General features: G+C 35.3%; 1 protein-coding gene across 1 annotated transcript in view; it reads right to left on the bottom strand.

The window, feature by feature from the left end:
* The window catches only part of LOC149796262 (U3 small nucleolar RNA-associated protein 18 homolog), a 50,760-nt gene that overhangs the window by 3,274 nt on the left and 30,577 nt on the right, over positions 1-16,909 (bottom strand). Inside the window, exons 7-11 of the mRNA XM_089960897.1 lie at positions 14,886-15,057; positions 11,975-12,075; positions 11,542-11,632; positions 6,123-6,246; positions 4,096-4,270 (exon numbers count right to left, since the gene is read on the bottom strand). Coding sequence (XP_089817023.1) covers positions 4,096-4,270; positions 6,123-6,246; positions 11,542-11,632; positions 11,975-12,075; positions 14,886-15,057 — 663 coding nt within the window. The remainder of the gene's footprint in view (positions 1-4,095; positions 4,271-6,122; positions 6,247-11,541; positions 11,633-11,974; positions 12,076-14,885; positions 15,058-16,909) is intronic.

Below are 16,909 nucleotides of genomic sequence, written 5' to 3'. Positions count from 1 at the left end.
CAAACTGCTAAGACAGGTAGGGACCTTAAGTCTCCCCCTGGTAAAATTTAATGGCAAACTGCTAAGACAGGTAAGGGCCTTAAGTCACCTCCTGGTAAAATTTAAACTTGATATAGGATTTATTAATGTAAAGCTTTGTACCTAATTTGAATTCGATCCATTAACTACTTCAAAAGTTACTCAGTGGAACTGAAATATGTGAATGATGTGATCGGACAGACATTAAGGGATGGGACAGACATTAGGGAACGGGACAGATTGAGTAACAAACACTGTATGTCTCCTCCACAGATGTGACAACAGCATAAAAAAATTGGAAATGTATCTACAGGAAATGTATGCCCCTGCAAATGTATGAAATGTTGGTCTTCAGATGCATGGATACACTGCAGTACAACCTGGCCTGCAACTCAGATTTTTGACAGAAGAGATCATTTTGAAAAGTGACAGTGATTTTATTAATATTAAACCCTTTTTCAAACTTAATTTAAATTAATTAAATCACTCAAAAGATAAAGAAACAAAATTTTTGCACAGGATGTTTGGATGTATTGACAGAGCGGCAATACAATTTATGTGCAGGATACTTGGATGTATTGACATAGCGATAAAATTTTTTATGTACACAATACTTGGATGTATTGAAAGTGGCAATAAAGTTTATGTACAGGATACTTGGATGTATTGACACAGCGATACATTTTTTTATGTACACAATACTTGGATGTATTGAAAATGGCAATAAAGTTTATGTACAGGATACTTGGATGTATTGAAAGTGGCAATAAAGTTTATGTACAGGATACTTGGATGTATTGAAAGTGGCAATAAAGTTTATGTACAGGATACTTGGATGTATTGACTGGGTGGAAACATTATACATCTTTTCCAAAGAGTAAAAGGGACACAAAAAATGACATACAAATACCAATAGTTGGTAAATGGAATATATTACCAATGACATGTACAAATACCAATAGTTGGTAAATGGATTATATTACCAATGATGACATACAAATACCAATAGTTGGTAAATGGAATATATTACCAAAATGACGTACAAATACCAATAGTTGGTAAATGGAATATATTACCAAAGTGACATGTACAAATACCAATAGTTGGTAAATGGAATATATTACCAATGATAGTCTTATCAAGCTCATACTGGTGACAAGATGAGACAATGCAGACACTTTTCTGACTTCAACAATGATGTCATCCATTTTGTTACAATTTGGTACAAGTTTATCATTTGCTGAAGTTTCTTACACTCCTTGATGGAATCTGTCTTACCTGTGATGAGTCATTATGAAACAGATAATCCATTCTTGCACTTACATATTATAGTTGTTTAGACTTGCATTAAACTAGTTGTTACTAAATTAATCTACATTTTTTTGGTACCAAATTTCAAAGGTGTGGATAATAGGTCATCAAGATATATGCTAAAATTTAATCAAGTACAGTTAGACAAAAAGCATTACCTCACCTTCTCTTCCAGTGTTTGGTTCTATATTTTTGCATTTCCTACATTTTTGCACTATATTTATTACATTTTTTGCACATTATACTTATACTTTTGTACACTACATTTACTCTATTTGTGCACACTATACTTACCATGTAGCAAATTATTTTACATTTTTTGCACACTATTTACCACGCTGTTTGTAAACTATATTTACATTTTTTGCATAATATTTACATTTCTGCACACCTTTTTTACAACATTTTGCATTATATTTACATTTTTGCACATTTACTGCACATCTACATTTCTGCACTTTAAAATTTATACATTTTGCAATATATTTACATTTCTACACAATATATTTACAACATTTCTGCGCACTACATTTTCATTTTTGTACACTATATTTGCCATTGTTGCACATATTTACTGTATTTCGGCACACAACATTTACTACATTTTATGCACAGTATATTAATACATTTTTGCACACTATATTTAATTCATTTTTACACTATATTTACAATATTTTTTGCATTTTTGCACACTATATTTACTACATTTTGGCTTGTTATATTTACTAGATTTTTTTGCACACTATATTTACTACATTTTGGCTCGTTACATTAACTACATCTTTTGCACACTATATTTACTACATTTTGGCACACTATAATTACTAAGATGGAAAATAACTAATTTAAGCCCACATTATGTGGCTTTGTGTACAAGAAACCCACCTGATGCTTGTAATGTACATAAGTACAAGGTGAAAATACTAGCAAGTTTAATGTGGAACACTTGTGTTGCTCTTACTGTGGCATTATAGTGAGGTTGTTTACAAATGTGACATGTACAGCTACCACTGTGGCATTACATGGTGAAAGGAAGGGGGAACAAAAAACTGAAAAGTAGGCCCAGGATTAAGGGGTCCGCCCCCAAGGCTGACTTGTGGGTCCAGAGCAAAGCCCTCCTTGAAGGAGGAGTAATTTTTACATGAAAACTGTAAATGAAAAATCCAAAATTCTCCTTTAATATGATACATGCATCTACTGTATCATTAATACATAAACTTATCATTGTCATTGTTGAAAATATGTGCTTCCTTTATCTCAATACATAATTCATCAGACAAAAAACTAGATATTTGCTACTATTAAATTCCTGGTACATGTACATGTATTTCAGAAATGCTTTAACACTAACAGTAAGCAGAAAAAAGGAAACATGTACCCACAGTAAGCAGAAAAAAGGAAACATGTACCCACAGTAAGCAGAAAAAAGGAAACGTACCTGCAATCAAGTAAATTAAATACTGACAAAAGTATGGTGCTTGGTGTTTTATTTTTTTTATTCAGAACAAATCTGTTAGGATCAAACTGGTTATTTCTTTTCTTTATTTTTTTAAATGACTGCATCTGGAGTGTTCTCAAGCATGGTCAGCATATATAAACTGTATAAAGCTGCTGAAAGGGATAACGCATTTTCCTCTTTACATGACCAGCAGTAGGGAAAAGTAGTCAGTTATGCTTTAAAGTTTCAACTCAAAGGAATGTGCTTTTCTTTTAGCCATTTATACATTGTAATTGTATTGAATTGGAGAGAAAAAAGAGATGCAATTATTGTCGACGAATTTAGCATTGAAAAAATTACAACTGTCCTAACTGACAACTAACAGGACAAGATAACGCAACAACTTATATTTTTTCTTTCTCTGAAGCAGTTGGGCGTGATAGAGAAAACAATGGTACATGGAGGTAAAGAATCATCCAATGCGTCTCGCACAAATAATTCAGTGCCCTCTATTTGCTATCGTTCCTATGAAGCAAATGTAGGAATCAAATAGCAGTGGAATATAATGATTGAGTTATTCAGGACAGTGGAATATAATGATTGAGTTATTCAGGATTATGACTAAGTTATTTGGGTTTCCAAAGAGGGCACTGAATTATGGAGTGAAGTATGAATTCATGATTCAGCAGAACACAACAGTGGAGCCTCGAGTGAACTCAATACCATATGCAAACTTCCATTTGCTTGCTCAACAGTAAATCATAGGTTTAAAATTTAGTATACCTAAGCAATGATGTTCTTTTCCCCCACTAAATGCTTTCCAACCACTTAAACCCCCTACCCCCATAAAAAAAATGGATTTGCATGATTTGGAAGACTGACGGGAAATTCTGAAGACAGAATTTCCGTCAATTGACACAGAACTTACACTCATGATATTATAATGCAAGTGTTTACAAATAAGTGTGGACTGCATGACAGTTCCAATGCTGCCATTACAAAGAGGGTATTCAATATTGTAATGTGGAATGCTTATGTAGCTCTCACGTTGGCATTATAATGAGGTATTCAATATTATAATGTGGAATGCTTATGTAGCTCTCATGTTGGCATTATAATGAGGCATTCAGTATTGTAATGTGGAATGCTTATGTAGCTCTCATGTTGGCATTATAATGAGGCATTCAGTATTATAATGTGGAATGCTTATGTAGCTCTCATGTTGGCATTATAATGAGGCATTCAGTATTGTAATGTGGAATGCTTATGTAGCTATAATGTAAGCATTCTTATAATGAGGCAGCAGTACATTTACAGAAACAACATACCAATTTGACAGCCTTTTCAGAAAAGTTTGAGGCTATGGCAAGGATCTCTGAAGACGAGTTAAACTTTGTATCGGTGCATGGTGTTGTCAGATTCATGACAGCCCTCAATGGTTTGGGATCCTGCTTGGCTAAACATGTCTCCATGTCATACACATTGACCACACCACTGTAGGAGCTGAAATGCAACATGTACTTGCAATTTACACAGTTTGAATCTCCATCATAAGAAATGTGAGAACTAATGATGTATAAGACCTGTAATTGTTTCAAAAAATATTTGGCAGAAGTGAAAACATTATTTGGAGAAAATTTTAAATACTTTTGATAGGATTTCTTGGGCAAATGGTGTTTTCTTTTTAAGAATTTCTATGACAAAACATTAAGACATAACCTTCTGAATTCAAATTGGACTTCCTAATTAATGGGCATAATCTGAATGGGTACAATGACAAAATGACCAGTGTTAATGAATGGGTACAGTACAAATAACAAGTGTTAATGAAAGGATACAATCACAAGTGTTAATGAATGGGTACACTATTAAGTGTTAATGAATGGGTACACTATTAAGTGTTAATGAATGGGTACACTATTAAGTGTAAATGAATGGGTACAATAATGACTGCTTATGGGTATAACAAGTGTTCTATTGAACAATTTTATGATGCACTGTGTTATACACCTTTCAAAATTGCCATACACAGCATTTTAGCACAAAAGTCAACAATGACCCAGCCAGTACCACCATTAACAGAAAGTTATAAATGACCTTTACTATAACAAAAACTGGATTAATTTATTCTTACCCACAAGCAATATACTGGTTGTTGGGATCGACAGAGACAGTAGCTGACCTTAATACAAGCAATATACTGGTTGTTGGGAGAGACAGAGACAGTAGCTGACCTTACCCACAAGCAGCAATGTACTGGTTGTTGGGAGACAGAACAGCAATTGACCTTACCCACAGGCAATGTACTGGCTGTTGGGAGACAGTAATTGACCTTACCCACAAGCAATATACTGGTTGTTGGGAGACAGTAATTGACCTTACCCACAAGCAACATACTGGTTGTTGGGAGACAGTAATTGACCTTACCCACAAGCAACATACTGGTTGTTGGGAGACAGAACAGCAATTGACCTTACCCTCAAGCAATGTACTAGTTGTTGGAAGAAGAATAGCAATTGACCTTACCCACAAGCAATGTACTGGTTGTTGGGTGACAGTAATTGACCTTACCCACAAGCAATATACTGGTTGTTGGGAGACAGTAATTGACCTTACCCACAAGCAACATACTGGTTGTTGGGAGACAGTAATTGACCTTACCCACAAGCAATATACTGGTTGTTGGGAGACAGTAATTGACCTTACCCACAAGCAATATACTGGTTGTTGGGAGACAGTAATTGACCTTACCCACAAGCAATATACTGGTTGTTGGGAGACAGTAATTGACCTTACCCACAAGCAACATACTGGTTGTTGGGAGAGAGAACAGTAATTGACCTTACCCACAAGCAATATACTGGTTATTGGGAGACAGTAATTGACCTTACCCACAAGCAATATACTGGTTGTTGGGAGACAGTAATTGACCTTACCCACAAGCAATATACTGGTTGTTGGGAGACAGTAATTGACCTTACCCACAAGCAATATACTGGTTGTTGGGAGACAGTAATTGACCTTACCCACAAGCAATATACTGGTTGTTGGGAGACAGTAATTGACCTTACCCACAAGCAACATACTGGTTGTTGGGAGACAGTAATTGACCTTACCCACAAGCAACATACTGGTTGTTGGGAGACAGAACAGCAATTGACCTTACCCTCAAGCAATGTACTAGTTGTTGGAAGAAGAACAGTAATTGACCTTACCCACAAGCAATGTACTGGTTGTTGGGTGACAGTAATTGACCTTACCCACAAGCAATATACTGCTTGTTGGGAGAGAGAACAGTAATTGACCTTACCCACAAGCAATGTACTGGTTGTTGGGAGACAGTAATTGACCTTACCCACAAGCAATATACTGGTTGTTGGGAGCGACAGAGACAGTAGTGCCCTTTATGCATCCCTCATCATAAAACCGGTGAACACAGTCTCTGGTGTTCATATCCCATACATAAACCTGTCCATCACCTGGAAAAGAACAGTAGTATTAATGGCAAATTTGAATTTGTTGCAATATTTGTTGTAGAAAATTTAGAGAATTATCATTGTGTGCATCTTTGAATTTGTAAAACAATTTTTGGAAATGTTAGAACTTTTAATCATTTTAAAATATAAAATTTGTACTTTTAATGGGCGCCATACTGCCAATATTGTGTTGACATAATGGAAAACAACCTACCTACCTGCCAACCCACACCCCTACCTTCTGTGACTGGGCATAGAAAACCCACACCCATACCTACCTACTGTGACAGGGCATACATTTAAAAAACAAACCTAGGAAGAAAGAAAGATTGATATTCAATGATGGTGTACATATGTAGATGCTTTTATCTTTGCAGGAACGAATACCAACACCTGGGTTCATATAACAGCTTATCTCTATTTCATAGAGGTGAGCTAAAAACCACAGATTAAAATAATACACTCATTTTGAGAAACTTCTCACCACATTCTTCACAACATCCTTCCAACTCATAAATGTACTAATAAAATATACAAGCTAAAAATGTTGATGTTTCATTTCATTCACATTAGCACATGTATCATTACTAATTAATTATTATTAGGTTTATTGATAACTAAGTAGTTGTGTAAATTGCTTTGGTTTTTTTAATACTCTGCTAGGTCTTGAAAGCCCTTTTTTCTAATAGATATCTGCATCTGTTCCGAAGAAGGCAACTTGCTACAAATTACACAAAAAAGATAGACAATACATCCTCATAATCTTGAAGTTTAATTGGAGATCTTGATTTTAATCAGATTGTTGATACCCAAGAAAATAACTTAATTCACAATAGACAGGATTCACATGGCCTTGAAAAATCTTTGAATTCAGAGCTTGCCTTGAAAAGTCCTTGAATTTAAAATGAAACATAGGTTGTGTTTTTCAAATGAGCTTGAATTTCTGAACAAAACTACTTGAATTTCTTCACAACCACTTTGAATTTTATCAGCACTGTTAAAACAATATTGCAAAAATGTAATTTAAAAAGTAAAAGAAAGTTTTAATTATTTTGTTTTAAAAGAGCTTAATGCAATAAAAATGAGTTGGTGAATTTGCTAATGGCACTGGTAAGTGCTGGAAAGAGTTGTTTCCCTTTCCAAAGTGGCCACATAATTGGACTGATAATGCAAATGGCTGACCAAGCTCAAACTTTACCTACCATGAGTTGTGTAAAGAATAGCACAAAGGAACATGACCAGCTTTATAGCAGTTGGGTAAAAATGCTGCAAGAAGTGAAAAATGATGCAATTTATAAGGTCTGTAACAAGCTGTGGATCCTTCTAGCCTTGGAGAAAGTTTTGTCAAGTCACATGTGAAAACTGAGAAATACATGGGGAATGCAAGTTTATCTGCTGTCATGCTGCATTAATGTTATGAATTTGTGATTATAAATGAGGATTCTTGAATCTGACCCACTATCTTGATTGAAACATTAACAGTGTCCCCACTATCTTGACTGAAATGTTAACACTGTCCCCACTATCTTGATTGACATGTTAATATTGTCCCCACTATCTTGACTGAAATGTTATCAGTGTCCCCCCTACCCTGAAAGAAATGTTAAGTGTCCCCACTATCTTGATTGAAATGCTAACATTTCCCTACCAATGCTGTCATCGAGCTCTGGCTTCAGACTTTATTCAAAATTGCACAATAGAACAAGTTTTAATAAAGCATGTGGTAAATCTGCACATTTCAAACAGTTGCTGAAAATGATATTAAATGACTATATTTAATTAAAGTCTCAAGAAAACACAATGGATGTACATGTAAGATTCTGGAAGAATATTCACATGCTTCTCATCTAAGTTTCTTGGTAAAGTTCACTGCACATCACAATAAGTCACAAAATAAAATTAATTGTATTTTGCTTTTTCATTTTTATCACAGATCTTTTTAAACAGTACAGGTGTGTTAGAAATATCCCTTTAAAAACTGGAAATAATGTCTTCTGAAATTATGACTTCGAAAACTGGTATATAATGACTGCAGGGCTGTATGAACTCTGCATCGAGTAGAAAGGAAATATGTACTTTTATTTTGTTCCATTTATAGCAAAGTTTTTAGTAAATTATGTTTCTCCAATAATATATACTGATCACAATACATTAGGATAAATTTCTTTGCCACCTCTGAATCCATCCTGACCAGAAAAAGAAAAGTCTTTCTGTCAATAAATTATATTGACAATTTCAAACAACTTACTTTAACAGAGTGGGGCTTGCAATGACTCATCTGGGTTAGTCTATTGCTAAATCAAACAGAACATTGATTGTTTCATCTTAGTGAGGCACTCAGAGCTATAGCAGTATGTGCTACTGATTTCTTAACTGTTTTCAGTGTGTATGTCCCCATTACCTCCCAGCATGTACAGCCCATTGCTCTAGGATCATGGAATAATGAAAAAGATATTTCAAGCACTAGATATCCCAAAAGGGCACAGACCCAATCAAAGGATCCTGGAGGACAACTCTGTATGAAACAGCTGTCCTCCCTTGATGTGTTAACTAGGAAATTGAGCCAGACATCAATGTGTTGGACTTAAATATTATCATACCCATAAAGTTATTCTGCTACCATGAGGTAATGGTCTGGTAAGTGAACTGTCTGACATCTTGAAAGTGTTTCATGGATATGTTCCACCTACATGTGGAAGGCATTGAGACTGGCTTTCGTTTAATTGAAATGAAGAGCTTTCTCTTGAATAATTCATATGCCACTGAGATCCAGTAATAAAAACTGCCAGCACTGAGTAGACCAAGGATCTGTAAGAAACGTCCATGCCAAAACAATACCTCATTTTGATGCCTTCTCCAACACACGGCATACTTTCAACATGTATGGGAGAAAGATGCTAAGTTGATATATGTTGAGAGTTTTGTATTTTGATGGACAAAATTTTGAGAAGAGATAGGGTCTGACTTTTGAGTCATTAATCATGTGATTCCAAAACTATATTTAATTTTGTCTGTGCTGTCTATTCTATACACGGATACAATATGTTCTGGCCATGTTTCTGCATCTGCATGGGAATCATGAAAGCATCTTGCCATCACCCGTGAGACTAAACAATGATTTAACTCTATTCACAGATACATTATGTTTTGCATCTTCGCTAGCCAAGGTTCTGATAACCCTATCTACATCTGTGTGTACTGAACAGACATTTCTTCTGCTTCGGGTCTGTAAATTTCATTGGATGCAGCGGCAAGCCACAGCATCCAATCAAAATTAAGTTGTTCAAATTCAAACACTGTTCGTATGTGATCGAGTCAAGGGAAGCACACAATCTGAATGGACTGATACATAAACAATTTTCTACTGCTGGTCACTCAAATACACATATAATGGCTTCCCTCTGGTACACAGTCATACTTTCGATGTTAAACTTACAAAGTATCCTCTCTAGGTCAATTGCCTCCACCATTGTCGGCCGATGTACAATGCACAAAGCTATTGGTTAGTTGGCATAACATACTAAGAGAGGCAACATGTCACTAGGACAAAAGCACCAATATGGAAGTCCAATCTGCCAAGGTGAAGATAGGGGTATTGGAATCTTGGCTAGCGAAGATGTGTTTTGGTGCTGTTTTTGCATTAGTATTTCGAAGTGAATAAAAACATTTAATCATGCGATGAAAACATCCAGGAAAAGGAAAGCTTATTTTGTAAATATGATTGCGATTTTTATGGGATTCATGGAAGATGATGTTGAAGAGGCTGTGTTACAGGGGTAAAGAGGCATTTTAACTCATCTGACTTTACTCAGAACTGGATCAAAATTGATGAGGACTGCCTCAATGTTGAATATAAGACTGATGCTGACATCATCCAATTCTTCCAAGGCACCAAAGAATTTTTTTTAGGAGTACCTGCCAGAAACACTCCATACTGTTACCAAAGCCATATTTGCATTCAAGAAAGGACTGATGTGGCTAGAAAGCCAGGACATTGAGCCCCTGAAAATTATGCATCTGAGAAATAACAACCCATTAACGATCTGGTCTCAAACAACCTAAAATCGTGAAATACTTGCAGTAGGAAATGCACATCATGCGAGTTAATGGAGTTTATTCCATCTGGATTAGTACTTTTGTGAACATAGCATTTGTTTCAGACATCACTAGAATTTAAATGGATTACATAAATGTATGTAAGATTGTCTTATTTTTCTTTGTTACATGTTCTGGAATTGCTAAAAGTGTACTGCAAATAATGAGATGTTACTCAGTCACTAATTATCATATGTAACTGACATTCTGAACTGAAAATGAGATATTTTATTGATTGAAAAAATTACCTGACATGTCACAATGCACTTGTTACAGATAGATCTTTGTTGTTGTGGGGTTTAATGCCATTTTTCAGCACACAATAGGCTATGCATGGTGGCCAGTATTAATGGTGGAGGAAGAACCTGGGGAAAACCCCAGGAAGAATCACTGACCTATGAGAAGCTACTGGCAAGCTTTCTCACATACCCACATTAGCCGAATCCGAGACTCGAAACCATGCAGAGGTGAGATGGCAGTGATCCATAATGGAGAGCGCTTAGACCATTCAGGGGCCCCTAATAGATCTTTATTTATTTAATAAAATGGGTATAGATGTAATTGAGAACTCCTAATTAAAAAAGAACAAATCTTTTAATGTCAGGCTGCTTTGGCCTTAAGAGCAACCTAAATTTAATCATTTTATTTTGCAAGTGATTACAACATTCTTAATCAATTCAAACCTGATGCAGCTGAAGATATGAATTATAATTGACAAGCATATTTATTAATATAAGGTGTTTATGTCACTGTTTTTGATAAACTAACAGTTTTACTATACATCTGACGTGTTTTGTTTACCCTGCTCAATGCAAAAGTACATATTTTTAACCATTTCTGCTATGCCGCTGTTTGGTACATAACAAAGTCAGCAGTTAGGAAACCAGACTACTGCATTATAGCATGGGATAGCTATGTGCGTGTGTGTATATATATATATATATATATATATATATATATATATATATATATATATATATATATATATACATACACACACACACACATATACACAGAGTAAGATATTTTTCTGTCTTTCCAAGAGGGCTGGGTTCAGTGGTAGTGAAGAAATTTATCCTAACTTAAGGTAAAATGAAAATGATCAGGTAATGCATTTGATGAAGAAACATCATTCTTGTTTTATGTACATCTCAGATCTTTCTTGCTCCACGAGCTGAGAACATTTTCCGATGTGATTCTTACCTCCAAATGAGAACATCTTTGTGCCATCCTTGCTAAAGGCCACAGACATCACTGTACCATTCATCTTCAAAGTTTGAATCCACTCTTTGGACTGAAAAGTCAACATAGAAAGCTATATATATAAAAAAAATCACAGTGAAAAATGTCAGTAAAGGGCAGTCAGGGAGAGGACTACTCTCTTTTCTTTAAGGAAATGCTAACAGCAAAAGCAAAAACCTCAATATGATATCAGGACCAAGAAATCCAAGTTGTATAGCTATTTGACAAATTCAGGTAGTCTTTCAAATGCAAAATGTCACTGCATCTTACATATTCAAAACTGCATCCATTGCTTATTGTTTAAACACTGGCATGATGGTGGTCCAAAAATCGAATGCAAATATAAACGTTTTCAAACAAGGGATTGATAAAAAAGATGTAAAAAAACCCAAACCTTTGCTGATAAAAGGTGAATGGCTCCATATTTGCCAAGGAAAGCTAAAAATCTGCCATCAGGAGAAACTTCAAAATATTTCATATGATTTTCTTCCAGCCCTGTAATTGGAAAAAGAGATTCATGTAATGGACTAATCTGAACCATAATTTCTATGTCACAGTCTACTCATCTGAATTGCAATCTGTGTTACAGTCTATAAATCTGAATTACAATTTCCATGTCCCAGTCTACAAACCTGAGTTGCGATTTCTATGTCACAGTTGAACAAATCTAAACTGTAATTTCCATGGCCCAGTCAACAAATCTGATCTGCAATTGCCAGATCATCATCTAACAAATCTGATTTGCAATTTCCATGTTAGTCTAACAAATCTGATGTGCAATTTCCATGTCACAGTCAAAAAATCTAATTTCGATTTCCATGTCACAGTCAAAAAAATCTAATTTCAATTTCCATGTCACAGTAAAAAAAATCTAATTTCAATTTCCATGTCACAGTAAAAAAATCTAATTTCAATTTCCATGTCACAGTAAAAAAATCTAATTTCAATTTCCATGTCACAGTAAAAAAATCTAATTTCAATTTCCACGTCACAGTAAAAAAAGCTAATTTCAATTTACAGTAAAAAAATCTAATTTCAATTTCCATGTCACAGTCAAAAAAATTTAATTTCAATTTCCATGACAGTAAAAAAATCTGAATTGCAATTTCCATGTCACAGTAAAAAAAATCTAAATTGCAATTTCCATGTCACAGTCAAAAAGTCTGAATTGCAATTTCCATGTCACAGTCAAAAAATCTGAACTGCAATTTCCATGGCAAAGTTTAACAAGTCTGAATTGCAATTTCCATGGCACAGTCTACAAATCTGAAATGCAATTTCCATATCATGGTCTAACAAATCTGATATGCAATTTCCATACCACAGTCAAAAAATCTGAATTGCAATTTCTATGACACAATCCACTAACCTAAATTGCAATTTCTGTGACACAATCCACTAACCTGAACTGCAATTTCCATGCCACAGTCAACAAATCTGAAGTGCAATTTCCATGTCAGTCTACATATCTGAATTGCAATTTCCATGAAACAGTCAAAAAACCTGAATTGCAATTTCCATGTCACAGTCAATAAATCTGAATTGCAACTTCCATGTTACAGTCAATAAATCTGAATTGCAATTTCCATGTCACAGTCTACATATCTGAATTACAATTTCCATGTTAGTCTACAAATCTGAACTGCAATTTCCATGTCACAGTCTACATATCCGAATTGTAATTTCCATGTCACAGTAAACAAATCTGAATTACAATTTCAACAACACTGTCTACAAATCTGAACTGCAATATCCATATCACAGTACAAAAATCTGAATTCCAATTTCCATGTCACAGTCCACAAATCTGAACTGCAAGTTTATAAACCTAAATAGCAATTTCCATGTCACAGGCCAACAAATCTGAAAAAAATTTTGCCAACTATCTTAGGTGCTAGAGATAAAGTGATTCTTTCTGCTGTGTAAGTTTGTACAAATCTTTTAAAAAGTTCAAACATTTGCAAAAATATCATGCCAGATGATTTGCAATAAGAAATCTATATCTCACTGTATTTTCAATGGATTATTTTGATTATTTATTTCAATTTAAGTTCATTAATAAATTAAAAAAACAAGATAATCATTTACAGATGCATATAGCAGTCCCTGTTATCCAGTTATGGGTTTTATCCTTGCCATCACCTGAGAATTTGTATACCTTCTTAGATCATTAAATTTGAAATTTGGGAAGTGAGTTGTACAGAACAACATGAACTGCTTGCAGCTGGTGGCATACAGCAAGAATAGAACTTCATGGCCATTACTCAATCATAATGCCATGTGACAAAATGAGTTGTCTGGTACAGTGTAACCTGATGTTGCTAATGAGTTGTCTGGTACAGTGTAACATGATGTTGCTAATGAGTTGTCTGGTACAGTGTAACCTGATGTTGCTAATGAGTTGTCTGGTACAGTGCAACCTGATATTGCTAATGAGTTGTCTGGTACAGTGTAACCTGATGTTGCTAATGAGTTGTCTGGTACAGTGTAACCTGATGTTGCTAATGAGTTGTCTGGTACAATGTAACCTGATGTTGCTAACAAGTTGTCTGGTACAATGTAACCTGATGTTGCTAGGTGTTATATCATTGCATATTATATCATATTTATAAAGCAAAGATACAGCACTAATAAACCTAAATGTTCTGTTATAAACAGTATGCTTAATTTATTTTTGCAGTGTCCTAAAAACACTGAGATAGGTATCTATTACCTCAAATCCATGGTACATTGACAAATTTTCCCAGCAATCATGTCATAGTGTGTGTGTGTGTGAGATTAGGATTTTCAACATAGCTTTAACAATTTTTCAGTCATATTGCTATGATGTCTGCAGTGTGGCAGTTTATAGTGATGTCTAGCCCCGGGGCATCATGTCGCAGACATGTAGCCTGATGTCCCACCCAGTCACATTACCCTGACACCAGGCTGACCAGTCCTAACACTAATCTCTTAATGCTGAGTGCCTAGTGAGGCAGCTGTCAGTACCATTTTTGTAAGACTTTGGTATGACTCGACCAGGGTTTGAACCAATGACCTCCCACTTCCGAGGCGGACACTCTAACCCCTAGGCCACCGGAGCGGTCCATCATGTCACAGTACAACACTAACAAACCTAAATGTTCTAAATTTATTTGTATTGTCATCAAAACACTGAGATAGGTATCTATTACCTCTAATCCATGGTTCATTGACAATTTTCCCAGCAATCGTGTCATAGTACAATACTAATAAACCTACATGTTCTGTGATAAACAGCATGTTTAAGTGTAATTTCATAAAGAACTGATAAAATCATATATTACCTTTGATCCATGGTACGTTGACAATTTTGCCTGCAATCATGTCATAGTAATAGAAATTCTTGTGTTTTGACCCCATGATAACTTCTTCACCATCAGTGGAAAAGTGACAACAATGCATTGGAAAATTATCTACAAAGACACTCTGAATTTTGGGATTATTTTTGCCATCAACCTGAAATGGAACAACAGCAAGGGAGAGTTTGGAAAAATGATCAAGTTGTAGATTTTATGGAGCTATTGCAAATTATTCTGATAAAATTCATGAAAATCAACACTTTGGGGATATTATTTAGAACAAGTATTTTCTATGTGGACATAAGTATGGAGAAAAGTACTTCAGCACCAACACGACAGAATGGTACACAGAGCAGAATTTCTCAACATCTAAAAAAAAATGTGCAAAACAAGAAACTAGTCAATCAAAATGTTATTAGGTGGCACTCTACAGTTTCACCCTTAGGTGAAAAATGGTTCCAAGGTATGAAGAAAAAAGGAAAAAAAAAGAAGAAGCAAATAATTCAAGTGGAAAGCTAATGTTTATTGCTACTGCTTTGGCCAAAAACATTAAAGGAATTCAAGAGTCTGGAACTGGACGAATGGATCAACCATATAATTTCACTGGACTGTAATTGTTCCTGACTGTGCACAGGTTCATAGATGACCAAAGGAATATGTAATATGATCATACAGACATTTTTTATTCATTCCAGATGGACTGCATAGATTCAGAACAAACTGACAAATTCTTATAAACATGCTGATGGGTTTGAATCTCTTCTGTAAGCTATAACCTGACCTCCATCTTGGTACAAATGTGTTTCTGGACAAGAATCACTCCCCTGTGCATACATGAAACGATGCATTCTTGACACCACTGAAAATTGTGTGTCTGCGTGTGTGATTTAGACTTTTAACATAGCTTTAACAATTTTTCAGTCATATTGCTAGGATGTCTACAGTGTGGCAGTTTATAGTGATGTCTAGCAACGGGGCATATGCTGCAGACATGTAGCATCATGTCCTACCCAATCACATTATCCTGACACCAGGCTGACCAGTCCTAACACTATCCTCTTAATGCTGAGCGCCAAGCAAGGTAGCTGCTAGGACCATTTTTATAAGTCTTTGGTGTGACTCGGCCAGGGTTCAAACCCGTGACCATCACTGAAAATTGAACCTTCCCCTTGTGCATACAACAAGAAATCATGCATTCTTGACACCACTGATAATGGAATCTTCTTGTGCAACCAACATGAAATCATGCATTCATTTAAAAGCTATGATGACCACAATGAAATGAACAATTACATAGATTGCATGCAGAAAGACTTTAGTAGTCTCCAGCTGCCATTGTAAACAATAACTATTATGCCAAAAATAATTCAGACTAAAAGTGATGCTGACAACCAAATGTTGGCCCCTTTCCTAACCAAATGGGTTTAAAAAAAAAGTAATAAACACCACCCTTACACACCCTGAACCCAACTCCAAACAACTTTCTATATGAAGTTCGAGGTAATGAGTACATGGAAAACAATATTTTCTTTTAAAACAATTGCTATCAAAATCTTATTATAAAGCCATTGTCGATGTCTACAGCTACCAGCCAGATTTTACTGAGCATAAGTTATAGGCTTTGAGCAAAATTAAAGCGTGTGTGTGTGTGTGTGTGTGATTAACATAATAATTCAGGATGTTGCATGGGTCAGGTACAAGTGTCCTAAATGTTACTGGTTCTGTATGAAGGATACCACACTCCAATGTTTTCATTCTACGTTCATTTTACTTGGGATATAGAAAATGCCGACTTACATCCACTGTAAATAACAAGAGGAAAGGGGAGATAGAGCATGAATGTCCCTTTCATCAAAATTATACCCCATACCCAATCATACAAAACTGTTCAATGGTGCCATACACCATAGAATGGGTTACCTCCCATTGTTAGGATAACTCCTGGAACAGTGATGCAAATTTGGTGGTAAAATGGCGTTTTGAGAGAGCTTTACTCTTTGATAATTTTA

This window comes from Sinohyriopsis cumingii, chromosome 6 (genome assembly GCF_028554795.1).
Source record: "Sinohyriopsis cumingii isolate HCF-2022 chromosome 6, ASM2855479v2, whole genome shotgun sequence".
Taxonomy (NCBI): Eukaryota; Metazoa; Mollusca; class Bivalvia; order Unionida; family Unionidae; genus Sinohyriopsis; species Sinohyriopsis cumingii.
The sequence above is the reverse complement of the archived record's forward strand: the minus strand, read 5'-3'. Positions and strand labels throughout refer to the sequence as shown.